Below are 27,210 nucleotides of genomic sequence, written 5' to 3'. Positions count from 1 at the left end.
GATTCACTCACAATATAAACTGTTAATTACTACATGAAAAAGATGCAACATGTGATGTCTAAGTGATCTTTGGTGATTAAGGGAAGATATTATTGGATTTTCAAGTATTTGTCTGCTGTCAAAGTTGTCTTCAATTGAATAGGGTCCTTAGTCAGAGTGACTTGAATCAAATTGCAAAAAAAAGAGAGAAAAACAGATGTGTTTTGTTTGGAAAATTCAAAGTTGAATATCATACTTACATTCATTCGAATATTACAGCAGTTCAAAATTCACAAACTATTTTACATGTGAAGAACAAAGATATAAGTACAACCTTCAAATAATCAATTTTTAAAAAATTCAACTTGAACCTTCACCATTTTCTACAAAGATAGCAAGTTTTTTTGGAAGCACCCGCCTGATTTGAATCCAAAATTGACACAGCAGATCTTAGACATTGCATTTGAAGAGGGGAAAAGAATTACAAAAAGAAAAAAATATACCAAAGCCTATTGGGGTTCTACCCTTGTTGATGGAAAAATTCCACTATAGCTAAAATCTTCTTCCCTGTAAGGATGTTGAGCATTTCCTGCATTTGCTTCCTCGTAAGTTTCTGATGTTGTAGCTGATTCAGAATTGGGGTTCAATCCAACTAGCTCAATTATGCTCTCGATCTCTTTTACAACCTCAGCCATTGTAGGCCTCTCTGCTGCATATTCTTTGACACACCTCATTGCCAACATCACAAACTTCTCTAAACCTTTTGGTCTTGTTGCTTTCATTATGGTTGGATCTAGAATGGAATGAAGGTTGTATAAATCTTTTGATGTGTCCATTACCCTCAGTACCTCTCTTACAATATACTTTCCTTGCTCTATTGGCCTTCTTGCTGTTGCTAGTTCCAGCATTAGCACTCCATAGCTATATACATCACTCTTTTCAGTCAACTGCTGGGTCATGTAATATTCAGGATCCAAGTATCCCTGTGTGAATAAAAGGAATTAAGTTTGCATCAGATATCCCTCTGGTAAATATCAAGTTTAAAGCTAGGTCTCAACAAATCATTAAGTTTGCTTATAGTCTAAGCGCTATGCCAAACATACTTTATAAAGACAAATCAACTTAGGTGAAGGTATGCTTCTGTTGTACCTAAAACTTCTTAATTTTTTTTTCCGTGAGAAATTGGTTTGATTGTGTGGCTACATAGCAAAAGCTGAATTCATGACTATGAAATTTTAAAGGTGGAGAACCATTTGAATTATTAAAAGTTTGGTCACTATTATTAAACTTAATATCTCTTTTAAACAAAGATGTGCGCTGCTTCATAAAGTAGCAGTCAAAGCATTCTATACAAACCATTGTCCCTTTCACTTGAGTAGTGACATGGCCCCTTTCACTATCAACAAGAAGTTTAGAGAGACCAAAATCTGCAACTTTTGCATTGAGGTGATGATCAAGTAGGATATTGCTTGACTTGATGTCCCTGTGTATGATAGGTGGGTCAGCAAGTTCATGAAGATAGGCCAGACCCCTGGCTGCACCTAATGCTACTTTAAGCCTCCTTATCCAATCCATCCAGATTCCAGACTTTCCTGCATTGGCAAAATCAAATGAAGAAAAATAATTTAAGTAATGTGATAGAGTTAATAATTTGTGACTATTGGCATCAGAGCTATATTACTATTTTGTGTTATGTTCCAGTTAACTCTTATCAGAGTTTCTCCATGACACACTGATTTCTAGTCTTAGAATTGGTAACGAAGAAGAAGCCATTACTTTGTATTTCTAACTATTGAGAATATGTTTGATATCTTTAGTTTAGGAAAGAATAATTGACAAGAGAAATGAGATTGTATTAAAATCTCAACAGTATGTCCATTGTTATTCATCTACAAGTTTGTATTAAAATCAGGATCTTAACAGGTCCATTTTAGTACACTGATCTGATAAATAGATATGGGGCTTATAATTGACAACTGAATGTTAAACCATCTTAGTATTAAGAATAATTGTGTTTTACAATGAAATGGGCATATAAGAGGTTTGCTTGTTAATAGTCAAGAGAAATGAGATTGTATAAATTTACAGAAAAAAAATTCTCTTCACTCCATCCCTACTTATTTATATATTTGAGTCTGATACAGTATGTATGTTTTTTTTTATCGGGTAAATGTTAATAGTTAATTTTTTAGTTTTTGTTAGCATGCATGGTATATACGGAGTAGTGAAGGAATTGAAAGTACCCGAGAGACTATCCATCAAAGTGCCATTTGGAATGTGCTCATACACCAGCATTTGTTCACCCTTCTCAAAACAGAAACCAACAAGACCAACGAGATTCTTATGATGGACCCTTGATAGAAGTTCGATCTCGGTTTTAAACTCAACGGCACCCTGCATAGACTCTTTTGCAGCCCGTTTGATGGCGACCAACTCCCCAGAGGGAAGAGTTCCTTGATAAACCTTGCGAAAGAGGACTAATTAGATCATGCAAAGCAGTAAATAAGAAGAGAATGAATAATTTGGAAAAATACTGGATATTTCTGAAGCTAGTGCTAGAAAGGAAATTTTGTAAAATAGTTTTACACGATCATCTAATCACAATCATCGCTTGAATGATTTTTTAAATAATCTTATAAAAGTCAAGAAATGCATAGTCAAAAATTGTTTTAAACAATAAAAAATGGTTATCTAAAACATTATAAGAGTAAAACAAATATAATTTATAAGAATTAAAAAAAATTACAAGAACAAAAAACAAAAAAAAAACACTACATTACAATTACTAAAAAGATATTTAAACATTTCTTTTAAGAACATCAAGGGAATAGGCCAACGGGTATTCTTAAATTAAAAGAAGAAAGAGAAGGATAGGCATAAAATGTCATTAGTAAAAAGTAAAAACCTTTCCATAGCCTCCAGATCCAATAGTATTGGTTTCTGAGAAGTTGGTGCTGTATTTCCTTAGGTCATCAAAAGAAAACCATCGCGCTCCTTTCAACTGAGGAGCAGTGCCACTATTCGTATTCTGTTCCCAATTTGCTGCATTTATAATGGCATTGAATCAATAAAAGACTACTAGAAAAATTCCTTGCAAGGAACAAAATTCATCCAAAGGTTGCACCAATCACTTCTTACCAAAAGGGTTCAACTCTGAAGATCTTCTTGCTCTTGTTTTCTGGCGAAGGGCATACCTCCCTGCAAAGAATGCCAGTACAACAAAGACCACAACAGCAACTACTGCACCAACTATAACCCCTACATGTGATGATGACTTTGATCCTTTTGGTTCTCCTAAATGACATAAGAGTGAGAGTTAGGGAGGAGAAAAAACCTATAAGCACAAACTCTAACACGGACAATAGATACGACACAGACAGATTGACATATAATGTCTCAAATACAGAACACGGGACACTACAAACACACAAGAAGAGAAACTCTAATAAAATGAAATATAATTAATATATAATAAAAATATTTAAATTGGTGATATATTCATCTTTTTAAAACTAACAGGCTATGTTTTATCAAGGGTCTGAGTTGTGTAAAGGTATTCATTTAAGTGTTCAAGCCAATAAAAAGTCATTTCTAAATTGAAAACTTAATAAGAAGTGTCAAACAAGTGTCAGGATGTTTCGGTGTCAGAATACGACGACAATTTGAATAAGAGAGATGTTCATGTTTCATAGAAAAGAACACTACAAGATAGAACAACGGACAAAGAGTTCAGTATTGTTAGTTCATAATGAGAGACACAAAATCTCACCTCCATAGTATTCATAACTAGCACCCTTGAAGAAGTAAGGGGAGAAGAACTCTGGGGGTTTGTAAATTTGATTGCTTAACAGAAAAGCAATAGTTAAAACTCCAGTTGTGTTGAAACGATCGGTTTGCGAAGGGAAGACATCAAGAGTCAATTCAAAATTATCAGAAGTAGTATTCCTGAAGGGGTTACTAAGAGAAACTGAATCCACTGGAATGCTTTGGTTGCGAAAAGTATCCATCAGAGACTGCTCAAGCTCCCGATAGTAACTTACATTGCTAAAGTTTGAGAAACTAAGAGCTCTTGAAATGAGAAGTCCAGAATAGGGAAATGCACAATTACAATTTGGACTTGAAACCTGATCTGAACCGCAAGATGAAGGTGAACAATTGTTTGGTGGTGTTGAATAAAATGAAGGATTGGGTACTGGAACTTTGCAGTAACTCTTTTCAGAAGCTCCACTTTCACGACAAAGTGGATTGTTAGCTAGTCTGCAAAAACAATAGATGGCTGTCTCAGTTTTGAATCCATGCAAATAGCTGAACAATTTTCTTTGTTTTGTTTAATTACTCATTTGGTCTTTATACATTTTAGACTTTACACATAGAAACTACATTTTTTAGTCTCTACCATCTGAAATTGTAAAAACTAAAACGAGTTAAAAATTGTATGTATAGAGACTAAAACGAGTAGTTTCTAGGTATAATAATGTAGGGACTAAAATGTAAAGATTATACAAGTATAGAGACTAAATGAGTAATTAAACTTTTTTTGGAGAGAAAAAGTCATATTATAAATAATCAAGCTTACCTTAGCTCAAAATTTGGTAGGTTGTTTTGTGGATCAAGTTCTGTTATTTCATTATCCTCCAAATTAATGAGTTGCAGACTGTTGCTGTAGCCACTAAGATTTAATGTGCCACCGAGCAGGTTCTGCCCAAGTATCCTGTTAGCACATTTCAATATTCATAACCATCATTTGTTCATAAAGCCGACGAATAATTTAGCTACATATGAGCATATATCAACATCTTTTTTGTGCTCTAATGTTTTGTTTCACAAATAAAAGGACAAGTGTTTCTCATCTAAATTAAAGAAGAAGAAAAATATTACACCGCAAGAATGAACTTTCTCTCCCCTTTGATGTTTGTACATTTAAAGAGTTGTTCCGACTACTAGTTAAAATGAATGACTTTTTTTTTTTTTCAATTAGAGACATGTAATGTAAGAATGAAGGAACAACATACACCGTTGTCAGTCCTGGCAGAGTTGTAACCCATGAAGGAATATTAGAAGCATTCAAATCATTGTCACTCAGGTCCCTGCAGATAGTTTTCCATAACAAGACACAGTAAACAATCATTGTATTATGCATGAATCATATGCATATGTTTTCAATGTTGTATAATTTAAGTGGAGAGAAAATACTGTTGTAAGCATTTCTTCTAGGCAACATGATTAAAGTTTTACAACACGCTTCATCTAAACTTTCGTTGCAATCAATAGAATATAATAGAGTATCACTATTTTATACTTACACATAGGTGAGACTATTCATTCCAGTAAAATCGGGCAGAAATCCATTCAGGTTATTGTGAGATAAATAGCTGCAAAAGTAAAGTCCATGTCTTGCCTTAGCAAAGTTGATTCTTTAGGAAAATAGAGACAATTTTTATATATAAATATGAAGTTTAATAGGGCATGTTTATTTGGCTTTCTTACATCTCACTTAGATTTCCGAGTTTGCTTAAGTTTGCAGGCACTCCCCCAGTTAATGCATTCTTATCAAAGCGCCTATAGTCAAGAGAAAATATTCAATATAAAGAAAAGCCATTGAAAAAAAAATGAGATAGCATAATTTTGTGAATATAGTAACTTGACACTGTCCACAATATACTTACACTACTTCCAATGTGCTCACAGTACTAAGGGAGACAGGAATACCACCCTCTAGTTGATTGTGGTCGAAAAGCCTGGCAAAAAGAGTGCAAGGGGTGATTAAGATTCCATAACAGTAGTCAATATTTCATGTTTAACAATTCAAAATCAATTCTACCAATATTTAAAATAAACAGACACTAAGTCGTCTTAAAAATAAAAACTATGTAGTTGAAAATTATACTTTCGTTCACTTTGCTGTGACATGAGGACACTTAACTCTCCATGCAATTATTTAGATTGCGAAATTCCAGAAAAAGAAATAGTACTACCTCCGGTCTGGTCTTATTTATAAGAAACAAGTTATAATGTAAAATACACAATCACTTGTTTCTTATAAATAGGACGAGAGGTAGTACAAGCTAAGATGCAACGAGACTTACAGGTGTTTTAGATGCATACTGGAGTTAAAGAGTTCTTCTGGTATTGTACCAGTGAGCTTATTGCTCCCCATATGACTGCAAGCATTGAACATAATATTAGGTCATTTAATCACGCTGCTGTGATAATTGACAATGAGAGTTGACATACAAGTGTTGTGCCTTAAGGAGAAGGTCAAGGCCTGGTCTTCCTTGGTCATCAGAGACAGGAATAGTCCCTTCAAGCTGGTTTTCAGCAAGATCAAGCCAATCAATATTTGATAGATTGCCAAGAGAGCGTGGTATAGTTCCACTGAACCTATTAGAATTAAGTGCTCTGCATGAAAAAGCAACACATAGTTTACCATGAATTATTCCATTAAAGAAATATCTTTTTATGTTAATTGTTAATTTGTTAGTTTTTTGTTAGCCGGAGGAATGGAACTCGCAACCTTTCCCTCCTTTTCTTCTTTCTTAACCAACCAACCTTATATCTCCTCCATTAAAGAAACATCGATGAGCTTCGAAATTAAGTTGGATAATTTTAGGAAATGAACATTATATCAAGGGTTGCACACTGCACACCCAACAGAAGATGTTCCATACTTTTATATGAAGCATCATCCTTTGTTAGTTGCATTGGAATAAGTTGGACTCCAATAATTTTTATGTAAGTAGACCTTCAATTCTCATAAAGGAATTAGCAGAATCGCTAAGATGGAATCCTTACAGAAATGTCAGCTGCTTTAAAGACCCTATTGAATCCGGAATAGGACCAGAGAAACCACAACCAACCAATGATCTGCAAAAAACAGATAAAAAAGCATGCTAAATTTGTTAAGGGAAAAATTGTGTGTATTCAAATTATTTAATAGAAAACAAACTGCCTAGCTTACAGGGATTTTAGCTTTTTCAAGTTCCCAATTTCTTGTGGAATTGTTCCTGTCAAGCCTGTGTTGTAAGAAAGATCCCTACATGAAAAACAACACCTTGTTATTAAGTGAGCTTTAACTGAGTATTGCATGTCATCCACAAATAAAATGTCCTATTTGGGTGGTTATTCTGTAGATGAATTTTGTTAGAGCAAAATTACAGCAACGCCTCCTGAACTTTTATCAAATTACACATAATCTCATCTGTTTTTTTTTTTTCCTACACTAACATCTCTTTAAGTTTGAAAACAATACACTAGCATCCTCTTATATGTTTGAAAAATATTACATTAACACTCCCTCAACACCCACTCAAAATTTACTCTAACACCCCTTACAAGGAAGGTGTAATGGTTAAAAAAACAGAAAGTGTTTGTATTATTACACGAAACCTTAGGAAATGTTACTGTAATTTGTTCATTTTGTTATTATAAGAGAAATGATTTGGCAACTTTTATAGCAAAATTCTTATGACTAAAGGAGTACCAAATCAGGACAATGCTCTTTTAATTTAACTATGTAATTAGTAAAGAAGTATCCATAACACTTTAAATCATTTATTGGATTAATTAAGATTTAAGATGATAATCTATGTTTAGATTAAGGGTGTATAGTATATATATATATATATATATATATATATATATATATATATATATATATATATATATATATATGCTTTTTCACTTTAGAGATAAGTTCGGTTTAGAAGAATCTTATCCAACAAATCACAAGTTCACAAACATATAAGCATAATAATAATTTTAACTCACAAAGTATCTAGTTCGGATAAAGACTGAATTGCCGAAGACAGTTGTCCTGCCAAATTCAAGCCTGGTAGTCTCCTGAAAATGATAGCAAAAATTTTTCAGATTTTATTTTATTTCAAATAAGTAGAAAGTGTGAAACAACCTTTGAACTTTGAAGAGAGCAAAGAAACCAAAAAAACTAACAATTGGGTAATTTTTGAATTGCTGCAACGAATTCCATCCCATCCACTGCCACAAGGATCTGGACCCACCCAATTTTGTGGCTTGTTACTCCAGGATTCCGTAAGAGAATTTAGGCCAGAATCTGCAGCCATACAATTTAGTTACATAAACAATTGGGACCCACCCAATGTTGTAAAAAAAATGTCAAAAAGAAATTGAATTCTCAATTTGCAAAACTACATAAACTTCTTAGTGTTCATTAATCTATCTCCTCTCTGAGTGATTGCATATGTCCCTAGAGTCTAGAACTACAAATTACTATGAAAAGTGAAAACTATAGAAAGCAATATATGTAGTCAGTTCACTATGAAGGAAAAGCTGCTACAAGAGTTAAGATATGATGCTCATGTTTTTCTTTTTTTTTTTTTTGTACAACATGTTTTTAATTTTAATAGATAATAAGGTAAACATTATTAGCAGCATCAAAAGGTGCTTCCAGTATAAAAACTACAGTTTTGCAGTTTGCACATTAGTCAATGATATGAACAGGTCAACTGTCAATTTTTTAATAGCAATCAAAATTCTGTTTTAGCATCTTCATGATAGAACTGTAAACACTTCCCTTATTTACAGGTATAAACACAGTTTTTCACTTTCATTATGATCAGATGAAGATTAAAGACATAACATAACCTAATTTCAACTGCATATCTGTATTTTCTTGAATTATACTATTCCTACAATAAATTCTTTCAACCCTTTCTAACTGTTTTTTTTTCATCTTTCAGCACTTTGTAAAAAAAAATTGCACAGCCTTGTTGTACAAATTTAATTTCTCTATTTTCTATGTTTGGTGTAATTTATGATGTACTGTTGCATAAAAGTGAAGTACTCCTAAATACAAAGTTACAGAGCTAAATCTCACCATATACAAGAGCAACCCCAAAAAAATTGGAAAACATTCCTTACTTCTTTTCATGAGATGTGAAAGAAACTGATAAGTATACATCAAACACCAAAGTAAGAAAAACATAAAAAAAAGTATAATAGAACTTACAATCTTGACTATCTGTCTGAGATGCTACAAGCAGAACTTGGAAAAGAAGCAGCAGCAGAGGAATCACTTTATGTTGTTGGTCCATTATTACTCAATATTTTCTTATGTTGGATCAGAAATGAAACAATGAAACTTTTGGATGGGAGCAATGATCACTAAATAATCAAAGTGGATCAATAATCTATAGCAATAATCTTTTAATGAGAAATCAAAGCCTTGATAGTATGACAAATCTGAATCAACAAAAGATGGCAAGACCAAACGCGTCCTTGAGATGGCTAAGGCTATCTATTAACTAATACCTTTTACTTAGTCAATGACTTTTGCATGTAATTTTCAACGGTTAGAATGGATTAAGTCTCAAAACATAAAATTAAAATATATTGCCACAAGGAGGCCACCAACCGTCATTCATCACATATTCTCATTCTTTATATATTTCAACAAAAAGATGGAACAGAACAGCAAGGATATATGTCTAGGAACTTTGGATAGAGTCTTTCTATCAAATATTCTAAGGAAGAAAACTTCAAGAAAACATGAAGTGTTGGAATAGACAACCACCTTTTGCTGCTTTCATCAGCACCCTTTCAATATTAAATAACTCAAAAAAATTGGAGGTAGTTAATACTAGTTAAAATTATTGATGATGCAAACAAGAGGGAATGAACAAGGGACACTTCTGGAGTGGGAAGATGAGCAATATCATTTTGTTAGTATAGTAGATTGCCACCTGAATAGGGGTCTTGCTTCATCTACAAACTCCCCTTCTGCTTTTTGTTCATGACAAAATGAAAATTAAATGGTCTTGTACTATAAGACAATTGGCCACCAAGCTTGCCGTCCATGATAATTAATGATGTTAATAATAATAAGTTTTATATCAGTTTAATGTCTGTGTAATTACAGTACAAAAAAGTTATATTGTGAATCAATTACAAATTGTTGCTCATGTGATCACTGTTACTCTAAAAGTCAATAAATTTATTATTCACTATGATTTATGATTAGATGACAATATAAAAAATTCTTTACAGAAACTATCTACTCCTATATTATTATTTATCACCATGTCTAGATATTCTAAACAAATCGCTTTGTACACAACTATGCAAGCGGAATGTAGAGAATATACAAAAAGTTTTCCTTTTTTTTAAGAGATTCGAAGTATAGATAATTGCATAGTTGTTTGGACAGGCTTTAAGCAGCTTCAGATCTTTGTATTTGAGCGAGTTGGAGGGCCAACCAAAGTGCATGCGAAGGAGACATGTGGTTATGTACTAGACAATAATAACGAACAATTTTTTAACAGAAACATAGGTCTTCTGTTTTTAAGAAAAAACAAAAGTTAATGGTTTTATTTATAGCTGTTACATAGTACCGTTTACTTAACATATTGTCTCAGATTAACAGAAAAATAAAAAGGGTGCTGTTTCTTATGTAGAGTTGACATTATTATATAATCAAACAATTGGGAAGTACAATGTTACAAAAATAAGATTACAAAGTACGTCAATTAACTGTTATGCGATTGTTTTATCTTAATTAGTAATTTTAAGTTCTAATTCTAAGTATGCATGTTAAATATTTGAATAAAAAAAATTAAACATTATTAGATTGTTTTTAATGAAAAATACACATGGTTTCTTAAAAAAAATTATAAAACTAAAGGAATTCTACCGTAGGAGCTGGTAACTCAGTTAATTGATTTTCTTGACATGATTTTTAATTAGATGCAAAATCGAAAAGAAAAAAGTATCGAACTTTGAAAGTTCCTACAAAACCTCTAACTATTTTTCATGCCTACTACTTCCAAGTTGACAATTAGATATATATTATTTTCTCCCGTTCACAATGGAGGATAAATGTGACAATTTAAAGCACAAATTTAATTTCTATATCACATGTTTTATATAATTAATTCCTATTATTTATATAAATTACACAAAAGTTCCCCATTAACAAAATAACAAGAGAGTTGGTAGTTCATGGAAGAAAGTGGGAAAGCTGACTTTCTCAGGTTTGCTCTTATTGGCTAGCAATGGAAAGAGACAGGGTGTACCAAGAAAAAGAAAGTTATTATTAGGTGATGGTGATTGGTGAACCTCTGTCTTATTAGTGGTTATGTGAACCCTAATTAATATTAATACAATTATACAAGTGGCCTTCTGTTCAATTTTGACGGTAAATACCAATTCTTGTTCAAAAATTGTTCGGAAATGGAGGAGGTCAAACCTAGTAAACTACTCTTTTAAAGTTGTCGATGTCTATAGCTTGTGATTGATTATTCTCACCACTTAAGAAATTTCATTGGTTATATTTATTTCAATATTGTAATTACACATAGTCTATTTGTATTCAGTTGTGTTAAACATTAAAAAAAAAAGTTTCTTTCCTCGTAAATTTGGATGTCTTTTTTAGATTAAACATGATTGTTTCCTAAAAAAATAAACATGTGATCCTGATACTTTTTTTGTCATAATCAAAATATAAGAATCATAACTAAATTTGAGATAAATTATAAGAACTAAAAAGTATTTAAATCAACTTTTTTATATAAGAAAACATTCATTTATGTTTATAATTTTTTATAAAATAATTTTATATTAAAAAATTTGGTATATAATTCAACTTATTTAAAAATTAATTTTTTTAACAATTTTAAAAAAAATCTCAAAGATGTACCGATAAACATTGATTCTATGTGCGAATGAGAAATAAAATAAAGAGAAAAGAAATAAAAGAAAACATAAGAATAATAGAAGTAGAAGGAAAAGAGAAATAGAATATATGAGTTTGTTAAAAAGATATATATATATATATATATATATATATAAAAGATGTGTTTGATGCATGACATGACTTGTTTGAATAAGTAGAAGAGTAGTTAGACGTGCATAAAAATAGAGAGATGTGTTTGATGCATGACTTGTATATCCTATGACTTTTGAGGGATTATTTCGTTTCAAATAAATCTATTTTAGTCAAACATTAGGATGTTGCATAAAAATGGTATTGTTGTTGATTCAAATATGCGAATCACAATTGACCACGTGTATAAGTATGATAACAATAATTGAATTATGTTGCTCCTGATTCAAAATTCTGAACCACAATTGACCACCTATGTGAATGTATTTTATTTTTTAAAACTTGTATGAATGTAATTATAGCTGAATTTGATAGATATCTTACACATGAATATTATTATTCTGTTGATGTGTCTATTATTTGCTAAATTTGATTTAATTTATTTTAATAAAAATATAATGTGGTTAGTTTTTATATAAAAAACATGATTTTGAGATGATATTATAAATAACAAAGAATTTAATTGAAATATATTCATGGTGTAAAAATTTACATTGTTAATGAATCATAAAATAATAGAAAGAACTTAATTTGCATGCGAAATTTCTCATCTTTTTATGGCTTTCTTTTATGTATTTCTAATATAAATATCTCTTTATTGTTTAATATTATTGACAAAAAAAATTGTCTAATATTAGGTATGTTAGGTTTGATATATTTTTTAAGGAATGATATTTTGAGCGTTAGTGCAGGATTATGCAAAATAAATAATTTTTCGTAGTTATCATTTATACGAATAATTTTGTCACAATTTCTAATGAACTAAATCTTTAGACCATGATTGATAAAATTCAATTTATCTCTATTATAACAAGAAATGTATACCTAGTTTAGGAAAATTTAGCTTGATGATAAATATTTTTAAACACGTTTAACACACTACGCTACAATTTAATAATTCAGGTTCCTAACTTGTGAAACCTTACACTTTCCTTTTAACATCTCGCGCATACACATTTTTTTTAAGGTAAACCCCAATCAGATTATTGTATAATTCACAACTCACAAACACTTATTTACAACTATATTCCATGTCCACAATTTAACATCTCATAATGTCACAATCCACCATCACATGTTCATGTGTATCTCACAGATTAACATATGTTCAACTTGTCACTTACACTCAATGTAATTCATAATTTTATAATCTTAAAACGATAAGTCGTTACGCTACACACACAGAGACACAAACACACATGCACACAGACACAGACACATACATAGACACACACGCACACGCGCACACACATACAGAGACACACGCAAACACACGCACGCATACGCACGCACACACACATCCTTGATCGTGCCTTCCCCTGGCTGCGCTTGCCCTCCGTTCCTAACTTCTTTGAGCCCTTCAGGTTTCATTTTTTGTATGGGCTTGGAGGAGAGGGCCCGCAGGCCCAGAAGATGATCCGGGCTTTGTGCGGGTTTTCCCATAACCTTGCCAAGGATCGCAGCTATGAGGTGGTGGCCACCGAAGTCTTAAGCCAAGAACCGTTACGGTGCGTTATCTCATGCGAAGAAGATTTGTTGTGCATTAAGAGATTAGGAGAAGATTACAATGATGGCTCTCTCGGTGATTGGACTAAAATGCTTCCAGGATTCTCAATTTTTGTTGATCCAAGAGAAGTTTGATTTCAGAATTTTAGTTAACATCTAATTAGGAAAGTAGTAATTAGAAAAAGGAAAAATATCTGTAGTTTTATATTTTTGTAAAGAAAGAAGGAATATGAATATCCTATCTTCTTTTTTTTTTAGAATTTTGTAAATAGAGAAATGAATTTGACTTTCTAGATCCCTTTGTCTGGTAGAACAAATTAACCCTTTTGTTTTCTGGTGTTAATATCTTGTCTATAATAATTTTGGATTTGGACATGCCAATGCAGTGTTATGTTCTTTTGGTAGAAGATGGGAGTGAATATTGAAATCAGAGTGAGAATGAGATAGATATTGATGCGTGATGAGATCATGTGTGAATCCGAATATACGTTTGGGATTGTGCATGTCATGGAAGCTTTTCTTAAAGGAGAGAACCCAATTTACTAAATTTCGTATAAATTCAATTATTAATTGCATATAATTTGAATACGCATTATTTGAGTACAAGAAAATCCTTGTGAACACGATACTCAATCTTACCGTTTTAAATTACTACTTGGACGAATTAGTACACTTGTCAATCAGTAAACACTTAATCTCATCAATTCATGCTAATTAGAAAAAACCCAATTTCTAGAGTTCACACTCAACACAAGAACATATCCACAATAATTTCACATCGAGACATCAATTGGTCCGTCAAACATATATAATTCAACAATGGAAATGTGCAAAGATGAGTTGCGAAGGTGGTGTCCAAATTTCACGACAATTTAATAGTTAACGAGTTTAGGATTGTAGTTTTACAATGACATGTTTGGATGTACGCGAGAAAAAAAGAAAATTTTGAAAGAAAAATAAGGGAAAACGAATTTGAAAAGAGTAGAGTAAAATGTAAAAAACTGAACTAATGTCTCTATTTATAGTTAGAATACTCTCAGGTTATTATTTATTCCATTTTTTTTATAAAAACAAACTCTATTTTACTCTTTATCAAATGAATAAATAATACATTTCTTTTTATTTTCTGAAAATATATTTTTATTTTACTTACCTTAAAAATATTATTTTAATTAATAAAACTATTTCTCTTTATTTATTTAATTATAAAAATCTCATTATTTTTCTAAAATTCTGTTTATTTTTAAAGAAAATCTTTTTTAATTTATTTTATGAAAAATCATGTTACAATTTGTACCTTATAAACCATAGAATAAGATTTACTTTCAATCTTTTTACACATGCAGGCCTTCGTTCTTGTTACCGGCCAAGCCTACTTTCGTTTCATCGTTGTCCTTTATCATTTTCCTAATGAAAGCCCACAACAATAAACTAATGCCAAAAAATAAGTGGCAACTATATATACGTCGAACAAATGGCAGTTTCTTGTTTATATTCGTAGAGTCAAGCATATGGTCCAGGAAGAGATGAAGTTAAAGTCTTGAAAAAGGAATTAATCGTTGGTTTTTTTTCCCACAAGTCTCTCGAGACACTTCTTTTAACCGTGAAAGTCTACTCCCTTCCACGGTTCCCTTAGACACGACCCCCGTTGGTTTAATTGTGGGCTTTTTTGACTTTATTTATCTCCTCTAAAGATTTGATATATACATCTCTTTCAGCCAGTGACTGTAAGCTAATACACTCGTAACATCCGGAATTGGCAATAAGGAAATCGGCCACCTGGTTTGCTTCCCTTCTAATATGATTGCAATGAACATAATCTCCAAGACCCATAAGCTGGCCTAATTTTCTTGAACAAAGGGAAGCATCCTTGATTCACCATGTGAACAGCTGAGCGAAACAGATTTAACAGTGATCTTCCTAAACCCTCTATTCCATGTCAAGTGAAGGACCATGAAACATAGCTCATGTGCAACCAAATTAAATTTATATAATGTAACGGTTCAAGTAAATGATATAGTAATACCGGATCCCTAGAGTATGCTCATGTCCTCACTTGACCAGATTATCACCGGAAAATTGGCACAAAACTTGCCCTCTCTAGACATACGGTCCCAGCAAACATCAGAACTAGTTTAATCAATCATGACTTGAGGAAGTTGATATTTTTGAAAGGGAAATACCACATAGCCAGATACGTACAGCAAAAGGATTGGGGGAATAAGCAATCAATGCTACAAAAACATTAGTGGTTCAACTTGATAACACGATATACCCTTTCAAAGAATATGGGGCACATGCTAGGGCTGAACATGATGTCCTCCCTCATCCATTCTGGGGCCACTCTTTCAAATGTACCTAGAGATAAAACATGGTACAGCAGTTCTGCTTCCTCATCAGGGGATTTGCTAATCCACGATAAACTGAAGGAGTAACCTATCATCGTTGCAATAAAAGAAACAAGTTAACCGAGCAGTTACATATCTGCATTCTGCAAAATGTTAAATTGCAAGAATTTTGTTTAAAAACTAAAAAATGAGATGTAGCTGTAAAAATACTCTATGAACTGTGACCAAGATCAGCTTTGCCAAAGAATGACCCACAAATGAAACAAAGGTCTTACTAAACTAAGAATAAAATAACTTTGCATTCTGTGTAATCAACCAGTGACCAAAAACTGCCATTATGTTTAGCACCCCCACGAAATCCTGTCTATCTAAAGAGCAATTGTGAGAAGGCAGCAAAATTTAACTGGCAACTGTGTCCCGTTTGTGTCTTGTCAGCTCAGCCCCATTCTATCACCATCTATCTGTCTGAGGTACACATAAAGTGCAAAGTATCTTCAGCACTTCTCTCGATCTTTTCCCGCTGTGTTTTTAGGCTCATTGAGCATCTATGATCTGTCTATCTGTATTCTGTTTTCATGCTCTATCTTAAATAAATAAAAAAACAGTAACCTTCTCTCCCTACTTTTACCTTTTTATAAGGGTATTTTTTGTTATTTTCAAGCAATTTATATTACTATATGTTAGGTTATTTGGTGTCTTACACACTTGATAGGATAAGAGCTAATCACTTTCATTTCCTTTTCTACTTTTATCTTGCTTATCTTATCTTGACCACCAACCTAGCCATCAAAATTCCAGATAAATATCTAGATTTAAACAATGTGTAATAAGATTAAGAAATAATAAGACAAAGAAATCAGTTACAACAAAAATTATGAATTACCGCTTGATTGATGCACTGCAGAAAGGCAAATTCCTTCAGTTTGATAGTCAGTGGATAATTTCATGCCCAGTGCATACTCAAAAAGAACTTGAATAAGCCAGTTACGACGACCACTTTCCTGTACATCAATGCCTGTAAAATGCAATGAGGATACATAAAATATACCAAAATTCCAACCAAACAAGTCACACACCAAGCATGAATAACAATTGCTAACACCAACCTGGTTGATCATTAGCCTTGGTACAGCCCTCCAGCAGCTTTTTCACAACAAAATGTCAGCATATAAAGGTGATTATGTTTTCCACTCAAATGAATTAAACGAAATGTTACATGTGTGTGTGTTTATACATTCATATAAGTATAAATAAACACATACTTACACTTATATATTCCATGTTTAGGGTTTTAAAAGCTCACCTTACCAGAAGCGGTCTCCTTGCAAGTGTTTTCAGTTGACTCTCTCTCCACAGAATTAGCTTGATCATTTTCAAAAGATATAAGCCTTGCTTCTTTCTCCAAAGCATTCTGCCTTGTACGTTTTCTTGTCATTCTTACAGATGAGCTGTAGTTAGCCTTAAACTGATCATCTAAGGTCATGATCTTACTGTTATAATTTAAATCATGAGATGTTCCTTCCTGGCGAAGCTTCAGCAATTTCTCAACTTCTTCAGAAAGAGCTTCATCTGCCAAAATTTCACACCCAAATCATCAATAGACGAGAAGAATAAATGAAATTGAGATACATTAGAAGACATGAGCATGGAAATAGATGCAATGAAGCATAATCAAACTCCAACATTGCATAGATTCCCACAAAAATTGCCAAGAAAAAGATTAACTAAACAGCTATCATAATGGTAAGCCATAAACCCCTGCCTTCTGTTTCAATAAGGAATTGATAAGAAAAATATGAAAAGTAACTAAACAGTTTGAGACTCAGAGCAATAAACTAGTAATTATGCTGAAAAACATCATAAGACAAGCACAACAACTTAAGACGGTGTAAAAAGTATTGTTTTTGAACAATTACACTTACTATTATTATTAATACCCAGAAAATCGATGGATAGACTCACTTTTGCGGGTTTCCTCCATCAAAAGCCTCTGATAATCAACAACCTGGTTGTCTTTGGCAGCCCTGAAATTTAAAGAAACACAACATTACATTTGCGTAAAGGAGTTATAGCATCTTTAGATACCCTTTAAAATCATGGTGGCTACCTCAAAACCAGTGTCACCATGATTTTTCAAAAGCAACTATATGTTGCTTCACATTCACCTTGGTTTCATAATTGATTTTGGCTCACCTCACTGTCACCCCAAACATGTTATTATAAGGTTGGCTTGGTGGCTGAAGCGAGAAGGGGAGAGAGAGAGGTTGAGGGTTTGAATAACAAAAATACTAACAAACTAGCATCAAACATTTTCCAATAAAAAAAACATTACATTTGCATAAAAAAGCAAAGAAACATTCCCTGAAAGAGGAAAGACTCTCCCTTGGTTATAACTTATTGGAAATCATCAACAATTGGCAGGTTTTGCTTCTCATTGAATATAAATCAGGAGAAAAAATCATTAAATGAGAAACAAAATCTACCAAAAATTGTGAATTCCAATATATTAAACCAATCATAGAGAGTCTTAGAAAGAAAGTGTGGCTAGCATTTCTCTTCCCTGAAAAGGGGTTTGATTGTGGGAAACGTGGGTACCTAAGGGAAGCGAGCTCGCTTCTCAAGTGATGAACTTGTCCAAGAAGCTCTTCCTTTTCGGTCATCAAGTGCTCTATCAACTCTTCCGCAGCTGCAACACTCAAATGTTAAAGAAATTGACGCGCAGCAGAGGAAATAATAAGGGATAGAGAAGAAAAAAGAAAGGTACCGGACGAGAAGTTTCTGAATTTGAGTTCTTGTTCTTCGTTGAGGTGATCCAAATCAGAAAGTTTGTTAGACTAAATAAAAGGAGAAAGAAAAAGGAAGAAGAATGAGTAATAAGGTGATGAAAGAAAGATGAATTGCAGAAGAAAGAAAGAAGAAACCTTTAGTCTGGTGTACTTGTCATAGAGCTTCCTGTACAGAACCTCCATTGCACTGCACTGGTTTGTTCAATTCAAATTAGGGATTGACTTGATTTGAAGTTTTGATTTTGAAGAACCAAAGAGGGTTTTAAACTTAAATGGGACGTAATAACGTCATATTATTCAAAATTCAAAATATTATATCCTCGTCTTTTTTTGTCCTGCTTACCACATGTGTCTCAACCACGTGCTAATAATAGACTAATTTCGTTGCCGTTAATTGAAATAAAATTTTCATTCTGCTAATTACATCATTTTCAGTTTTTACACATGTGAACAACGCACCACAATCTTACACTATGTGTTAATCTTATGAGTTATAATGTCATATTATTTGTCATTTTTTTCATTCCCATTTCATCTTTTCCTATTAGAATAATAATTTTATGTTATTTAAAAGATTTAATTATATAATTGGTCTCTTGATTATTCTTAAAAATTTAATTGGATCTCTTAATTATTAAAAAATTCAATAAAATCCGTTAATTATTTTAAAAAATTCAAATCTTTCAATTATTAAAAAATTCAATCAAATTTTTATATTTCATTATACAAAAGAATCTAATTATAATATTTTAAATATTTAAAAGACCTAATTGAAGTTTCAAATAATTAAGAGATTCAACTAAAGTATTTTAAATAATTAAAGAATCAAATTGAATCTTAAAATATAATTAAAAAATCAATTATATAATTCAACCTATACAAATTATAATTTTTTAAAACATATATTATTATACTTAAATATATTTTCAGTATCCTGTGACCTTCATATTTTAAAAATTCATAATTTTTATCAAATTTTTAATTTTATTTAGGTTTTATTTCTTTGACTTTGATCCAATTAAATCTTAATCTTAATATATTTCTTTAAAGTATCAAAATAATTTAATTAATTAAAACATAAAAAATAAAAGCAATAAAAACATAGATAAAATGAGAATTAGACCAAAATGGTAAATTTTTTAAAATACAAAAAATATCTCTATTTTGAAATAAGAGATCAAAATTATGGATTTTTTAAAATAGAAAAATCAAATGTCTATATTTTAAAATAAAGAACCAAAATTAAGGCTTGAACAAAATAAGACCAGAATTGCATTTAAGTCATACTATTACCTCTCTCACCGCTAAAATATATTATAAACTTATTAAAATAATTCTAAAATTAAACATGTATATTATTGAAAGAATAAAAAAAAACGAAACAATATTTTTGTTATGAACGAACTAGTACAGGAGTTTCAATCGGTGCTTCTTTTGTCTACTTCCCTAGAATTCTACCTCACGTGTCAGGAAAAAAAAGACATACTTTTAGAAACTCTGATGTTTGTTATAATTGAGAGTAACAATATTAGTGTATGAGAGATGGGTACTAGTTTGAGGTTATTCTAGGGTATTTCATTTGAAGTTTGAAAATAAACTGGCCAAATGGAAATGATTAATGTCACAAATGTGCAATGAAAAACTAACGAATAGGTGGGAACCGTTGATTTAATATGCATATCAGCATATCCTACAGTTTAGAAACATCTAACGCAACCACAAACACTATGTGCAATTTCAGTATCTGGATAGAAATATCAACCTTCATTTCAGAAAAAAGAGCATATCCTAATGTGTAATTTTTAAAAACGTTTATATATAATCACGATTTTAAACCACAGAATATGAAAATATAATTGCATTACATGTTACCAGCTTGGTGTGGTAATACCATAATATAAAGCCAAATGGACATAATGTTTTAAGTGTAGTAGGAGCAACCGTTCCACCTTACTAATTGGAGCAAATTTTTGGTGGCATGACATTTTCCAGGAAACTCACTTGCGCGCCTCAGCCTTCTTCTGCTCTTTCGCTGAAACAAATTAACTTACTAGTTTCAAGCTTTTGGATATAAAAATAGAATAACATTCTAACAAACTAACATTTGCCAATCGAAAAGAAAAAATAAAAAAACCCAACAGTTTTTAGAGCTAACCAGCTTTCTCTTCTTCTCGCTTTTTAGCAGCATCTTCCCTTTGCTGACGTATAAGAGCTAAACGTTCTGCATGACAGAAACTAAACATTAATCATTGGAAAAACAATAATAGCCTTCATAAAAGATCATGTCTCCCGGCAGAACTCATACAGCTTAGTACCTACCATATCAACCAATCAAGGCAGAAAAAAGATGTAAAAAGGGCAAAAGCACATAATTAGAGAAACTATTTCAATTTTCAAGAGCTAGCGGTACCTAAATCCTTCTTTGCTTGTTCTGTTTTTCCTTGCTCTTGCAGCCTCATATAGCGCTCATGGGCTCTCTGTTTCTCTATCTCCTCTCTGCAAACAGGCATGAAAATTTAAATATATTAAAAAACATGTTTCAGAAGTTTCACTTTCAAAATTCCCCTAATATAGAACTGAAACTGAAATAGTTAGACATAATAGAATGTTCTGCTGATCAGCTCCCCTTTTAACAATAACTTATTAGTTGTGTTAGACCTTCTTATGCATTTACAATCCCACGATTTACACATTCCCCTCCCCTCTTTTCTGATGCTAGGTGGAATCTCAATTTTGACAACCTTGCCCACATTTAAACAACAAGAAAATGAAAAGTAGCAAACCTTTCACGCCTTGAAAGTTCTGTTGTTTTTCCAACCTGCATCCACAAGAAAATAGCATTATTCTTCCAACCTCTATAAATATGTCTATGTAACTGTAAGGAGTAAGGTCCACAACAGTAAAGTTGAACTCACATCAACATCTCTAGCTTTCAAGCTCTTTGGCTTTACCAAGTTAGGATTTTCAATCTCAATAACTCCTTGTGTTCCTTTTTTCTTCTGCATACATTATATAGTGACAAGACAACAAATTTCATATTGATGGGGTAAGACCATAGAAAGAAACAAAGCCTTTTATAAAAGCAAAAAAATGCAATCCATCTATATTAGTAATTACTACAAAATACTAACAGAAGTTTCCTCTTCTGATTCTTCTCCAGATTCATCCCCAGATACTTCCTCAGGCTCCTCTTCATGCTCAGCTTCTTTCTAATAAGTTGGCAAGATAATGAAAAAGATATAAAGAAAATGGGGAACAAATTAATTCATATCATGTGCATATAAAAATGAATTGTTGCCACAGATACTTTATCTAAACAAAACTATTCTGTGTGTAAGTGATCACATGTGTGTGCTTTGAGAGAGAGGTGCAAAATGAAGAGGGGGAAAGGATGCAGAAGAAAACCTGTCTAAAAGTTCGAGGACGGTTAGAGGTTCCAGCAACTGCAGTAACCACAAGCAACATTTAAGTTTTCAGAGGCACTTTTTTCCTTTTCACCATTACAAAATATCATATTTTCTGTTTCTTTTCTTAGAAGGGGAAGGGGGCCAAAGGGTGTTGGCATCAACAAGAACCTTTACTTCAGCTAAGCATCAACATAAAGGAATTGGCTTATAATTAAACAAACAGTAATCCCTCCACAAAGTATTAACAAACTGGACAAGACCTATGGTGAGTGGAAATCACGTCAAATAACAAAACATTAAATTTCCCAATATGCATGTTACTACGTCAGACCAAAAGATACTAGAAAGGAAATGCATCTGGCATTGAACTAAGGTATTAATTTAAAAGCAATCACAGGGTTGAACAAATAAAGATGTCAATTTCTTCCGCATGTGTCCTTTGTCAAACCTACAAAGATCCACTAAAACTTTTTAAAATAACCACACCTTTGTGTGTCTGCCTGATGTATCAGTCCCACATCCACAATCCAATCCATTTTCTCCCCAATATCCACAAAATGTAATGTTAACAATTCTTGAAAGAAAAATAAATTGTATCCACAAAACAGGCTGTTCATGTGCTCTTCTCTTTCCTCATATTCACAAAACCCACATACACAACAGACATATTCATGAGTTATAGTCCATACTCCATAATAAAGGATAGCCGAAATAGAAACTCACCAAAACCACAAACAGCAAAATGACAATATCAACAAATTAAAGGAGTAATTAGTACAGTTTTCTCTCCACCATTGAAAAAAAAACACATACAATTTCTCCCATTCATCTAAGGTCCTGACTCATGTCTATTTTGCAACTGTAGCTCACTTTTAAAGCTTCCGAACAAAAAAATCAAACAAAAAGGCACAAAACTCAACAGTTAAACCAAATAAATGAAAACAGTGACTCAAATTCAATTCAAAACAATAACAGATAGATATTCAGAGACTTCACAAGCCAGATCTAACAATCCCAACAAATTCCAAACACACATCAAAACATCCATGCACCGCCCTTCATCCCATTCTACAGCTTCAACAAAACACAAAAAAAAAAAAAAAAACAATAACAAAATTGAAAAACCATTATTTTGCAACAACAAAATTTCTTGGATTCAGGTGACATAAAAAAAGACCCACAAAGAATAGTAAACAGCAATCGAAATTCAAAGGGCAAAGACGTAAACTACAACGAAAAGTGAGAAAAAGGGGACACTCACGCATATCTTCCGGGGTGGAGAACTGGCGGCGACCGGTGGGCTTGCTCTTGAATTTTCCTCTTCCCATCGTACCGTTTCAATCGCAACCAACGCTACGCTACGATTTTTCGAATTCAATTCTTCTTCTTCTTCGTTCTGATTATTTATTTATGAGATTGTTAAAGTTTGAGAGAACAACAAAAAGAAGATGCACTTTGCACCCTCTTTCCCTTTATTCGAAATTCCAAAAACCCTAGTTAAACTGCACACAAATTTGCGAGATAAATTATTTGTTATTTATAAATTATTTAATTTTGAAGGACACGAATTTAGATTATTGACTTTTTATTTTTTATTTTTTATTTTTTATTTTTTATTTTATCTCTTGTCTTATTTATAGGGTCCCTAATTTTTTTAATAATAGTAAAATTCATAAAATTTTAAATTTCAACAAATTAGTCCAATAAAAAATTTAATCTTAAATTAATTTTTAAATTTTACAACTTAATATTAAATTAATCTTTAAAAATTATTGTAAAATTAATTATTAACCTTTATAATTTAATAACAAAATAATTTTATAAATTTAATGATGTTATTAATTTGTCCGCATTTTTTTAAGGACAAATTTATCATCATATTACACTTTTGATGGGAAAAAAATTTTATTTATCTTTTTTATTTTTTAAAAAATATATAGGAGTTAACTCAATGACCCATATATGTTTATTTGGGCTAATCCAAGTGGGCCTGTTGGGCCCAAATTAGCCCACCACCATGATATCCAACCAAAACCTAAAAATCTCATCTTTTCTTGCACTCTACAACTATATCAAATCTTGGAAATTGAATTTCTTTGTATCCTAAGTGCACAAATTTTTTTCTTTTAAGTTAATTTGAAAGCTCAATTTTTTTGTTCGTTGTAATTTTACATTTTTTAAGGTCTACAAGACACTCACATGTACTTTGACTTACGTCAACCCTTCATGTTAATCTTGACATAAAAGTATGGACGTCCGACCGTCGGACTCTCAACTCACAACTTATCTCTAACCACCTAATTATTTAAATATATTGTCATCTCTTTATCTTGTATTCAAAGCTACACATTATCAGTAAGTAACCATTGTTTATTAGTTTTTATTTCTAAGCTATACATTATCTCTAACTTTATCTATAAGTTATCCTTATCTATTGATTATTATCCATAAGCCGATAACTATCAATCAAGACTGTTATGTCAACATAACACCCCATCAACAAGGACGTGCACCTCCCTCTCCACACTATTAGGTTCTCTCTCGTACTCGTTACAAACCTATTACACACGCTCACATCTCCTCATGTATTCACTTGGGTTTCCAAAATAGTGTAAAGTGCTTCGAATCATTGCTATTTGACTCGAATCTATTCTAAAAAAGTCGAGGTATTTTGAATTGTTTGTTGACACAGACAAAGTCAAGGAAAACCTCAAAAATTCTTTTCATATTGGACCTTGGACATATCGTAGTTCCAATAGTATCCTAATTCATGTACCTACTTGAGCACACCTTAGCTATGTTCATCTGTGTTAGCTTCAGATTTTGATAAGTACAATTTTTTTTACATATTATATATTTTTTGTTACATGCAATTTTACATGAAAGAAGGGGAATTCAATTTTATTTTATTTTAACGAGTTGCCATGAAATTTGCTAACTTTTAGACTCTCTTTTTTATACTAACCCAGAAATTGTTTTGTTTGTTTTCCTTTCCTCTGGGTTAAATGTTGAAATGAAATTCAATTTTTTTTGTCATGCCTTCCAAGTGTTTGATGAAATATGTGAGTTGGTGATGAGGTTGCAAATTGATAGGAAATGAAGAAGGGAGTAGACATGGCAAGAAAACTCGTACCCGTGGGTACCCGTTCGAATCCGTCTCGACTTTGACGGGTAATATCTGAGTCGACTAGGTATGGGTTTGGGTTTGGATTTTTCCGATAACCAAAAGTTGGGTACGGGTACAGGTATGAGATTACTACATCCGCCCCAACCCCAAACCCGGACCCGCCTCATCACTTAAAATTTTTAAAATTTTTACATAATTTAATCAAAAGGCTTAGACTTTTTATTACTAGTTAATTTTATTTTAGAATTTTTACATAATTTAATATTCTTTTCTTAACAGTTTTTGTAGACACATGCGCTATAATAAATTTGTTGACACATAAGTGATTAAAAATAAATGTTTAACAATCAATTTATTTTTTCTAAACTCAAATTTTTAATATTTTCTTTAAAAAAATTATTTTTTTAATTTGAATCGGGTACGGGACGGGGTTGGGGATACCCAATACCCAACGGGTACGGGGATGGGATAATAAACTTTAAACCGTCGAATATCGGGTACGAATATGGGAACATGTTGGGGAGTCGGAGTCGGGGATTGGAGAGACAATACCCGTCCCTGCCACACCCCATTGTCATGTCTAGAAGGGAGTTCATTCACAAAAGCAATGGATATCCTATGTTACACAAATAGGTAGGTTAATGCATGTGATGATGACAAAGATACACCCTGGTGGGAAAGTTTACCACTTTCGGGCGAAGCGCCAAATGGCCGAGAGTTTAGGACAGATTGCCAAGTTCAGACGTCACTTTGGGCTAGAAAATCCAGAGGGCAATGAAAATTGACTTGTTGTTCAATGAGTAGAGGGAGCTTTGCCTTTTTTTTGTGCAAATTGGTGGAAAATAACTAGGAAATTGTTGATACTCTCAAGCAGGTTTTTTTGTAGCATTCAATATCTATAGTTTAACTGCATATATGTTTCCTTCTTCAGTTCTTATAAAGTGATATTTGCTTGTGGGTTTATTCAATGCAAGTTCAAGCTGAGGTTCTCTTTGCTGTGACTTTTGGATATTACTGAAAGAGAAACTTTGATGTTAGGGACTAGGACACACTGATGTTTATGTTGAAGGATCAAATTAATAGTTTGAATTGAATAACCATATGGAGTGATTGCTTGGTCCAAGCATAAATTTTGTCTGAAACAGGTGCAATCATCAAAAGTATTATTCATACATTTTTGTTTGTGATTATCGTTATCTGCTTATATGTTTTAGAGAAGTTCAAGAACATAATTATGCTAAAACACTTTACACTTGCTTGTTTTACTTGGATACACTAATATCCCATAATTGACACATGAGGAAAATATAAAATTTGTGTGTCATTTATATAGCACGGATAAGTTTTCGAGCAGCAGAATCTGATTTTGGTCTACCATCAAGAAAATTTCAGCTTGTGCACCCAAAAAAATTATCATCAATATTTATTCTCTCGTAATACTTAATGCTTTTTTCATTTACCTAGCCACTTCCAAAACCTCTAACTCCTTCTAAATCAAGATTTGAGCAAACAATGCAGCATCTGATTTAAATGGTCCATATAATAGTTCTCCATCCTTTTACTGAACAAATCCAGAAGAACAACTCAAAGATAGAGAAGTACTATTAATTTCTTCATATTTGTTTCAAGTTCAAAGTACCATTTGTACAAATAAGAATATTTCTGTCACATGATTTCTTCTTCATATAGATAGATATAAGATCTATGAAACAATTACTTAGAAGTATATTTTGTGAAACAGTTCTTCCTATCTTATATATGTAAACAAATTAATTATTAGATAAAAATTAATTGTCACAAAATTTATTATGTAAATTTATATGTGCATTAAATATATATTAGAAATTTTAGTATTATATATAATGACATTAATTATTTTACATAATATCTTTGTAAAAAAAAAGGCAAAAACTTATTTTTTTAAAAAATAATTTGGGTTGAATGGTTCATGCTATAATATCTTTCAAAAATTCTTGAAGGTAATATAATTGGTTTTTAGAAGGTTTGAATTACCAAATTATGAAGTTTAATTCCTTCAAAAAAATCCCATTGTGTAGTTGCTAGAATTTTTTGTCCTTGTTTTAAGCCTTTGTTAGCCTAACCCTAAGCCTTTTCCTTGTCACAAATTGATGGTTGAACTTTGTGTAAACTTTCTCTTGAATTGCTTTAGAACTCAAGGAGAATTCTAGAGTGGAAAAAGGCA

The 27,210-nt window shown here is 32.0% G+C and overlaps 4 protein-coding genes across 4 annotated transcripts; 1 reads left to right on the top strand and 3 right to left on the bottom strand.

Moving 5' to 3' along the window:
* Positions 1–201: 201 nt before the first annotated feature.
* Positions 202–9,740, bottom strand: LOC100796868 (putative leucine-rich repeat protein kinase family protein). Its single transcript, NM_001255740.2, has 18 exons — positions 8,963–9,740; positions 7,927–8,047; positions 7,747–7,818; positions 6,938–7,012; positions 6,772–6,843; positions 6,214–6,378; positions 6,066–6,140; positions 5,646–5,717; positions 5,467–5,538; positions 5,283–5,351; positions 4,992–5,066; positions 4,556–4,690; positions 3,749–4,236; positions 3,118–3,273; positions 2,885–3,021; positions 2,223–2,442; positions 1,336–1,571; positions 202–962 (listed from the first exon to the last, which is right to left on the bottom strand). Exons 1-18 carry the CDS (start codon positions 9,045–9,047, stop codon positions 489–491), a joined length of 2,799 nt encoding a protein of 932 aa, NP_001242669.2. The 5' UTR covers positions 9,048–9,740; the 3' UTR covers positions 202–488.
* Positions 9,741–15,446: 5,706 nt separating this feature from the next.
* On the bottom strand, positions 15,447–18,747 carry LOC100792640 (interaptin). The gene is made up of 8 exons (XM_026124048.2): positions 18,609–18,747; positions 18,452–18,521; positions 18,283–18,373; positions 17,650–17,711; positions 16,991–17,256; positions 16,794–16,830; positions 16,571–16,702; positions 15,447–15,775 (listed from the first exon to the last, which is right to left on the bottom strand). Exons 1-8 carry the CDS (start codon positions 18,654–18,656, stop codon positions 15,585–15,587), a joined length of 897 nt encoding a protein of 298 aa, XP_025979833.1. The 5' UTR covers positions 18,657–18,747; the 3' UTR covers positions 15,447–15,584.
* A 1,525-nt stretch (positions 18,748–20,272) lies between these two features.
* Positions 20,273–23,391, bottom strand: LOC100790530 (28 kDa heat- and acid-stable phosphoprotein). The gene is made up of 8 exons (XM_003535388.3): positions 23,142–23,391; positions 21,879–21,916; positions 21,605–21,682; positions 21,389–21,472; positions 21,257–21,291; positions 20,884–20,969; positions 20,629–20,694; positions 20,273–20,505 (listed from the first exon to the last, which is right to left on the bottom strand). Exons 1-8 carry the CDS (start codon positions 23,206–23,208, stop codon positions 20,471–20,473), a joined length of 489 nt encoding a protein of 162 aa, XP_003535436.1. The 5' UTR covers positions 23,209–23,391; the 3' UTR covers positions 20,273–20,470.
* A 1,603-nt stretch (positions 23,392–24,994) lies between these two features.
* LOC112998158 (uncharacterized) lies at positions 24,995–25,792 on the top strand. The gene is made up of 2 exons (XM_026124203.1): positions 24,995–25,009; positions 25,592–25,792. Exons 1-2 carry the CDS (start codon positions 24,995–24,997, stop codon positions 25,790–25,792), a joined length of 216 nt encoding a protein of 71 aa, XP_025979988.1.
* The last annotated feature ends 1,418 nt before the right edge of the window (positions 25,793–27,210 follow it).

This window comes from Glycine max, chromosome 10 (genome assembly GCF_000004515.6).
Source record: "Glycine max cultivar Williams 82 chromosome 10, Glycine_max_v4.0, whole genome shotgun sequence".
Taxonomy (NCBI): domain Eukaryota; kingdom Viridiplantae; phylum Streptophyta; class Magnoliopsida; order Fabales; family Fabaceae; genus Glycine; species Glycine max.
The sequence above is the reverse complement of the archived record's forward strand: the minus strand, read 5'-3'. Positions and strand labels throughout refer to the sequence as shown.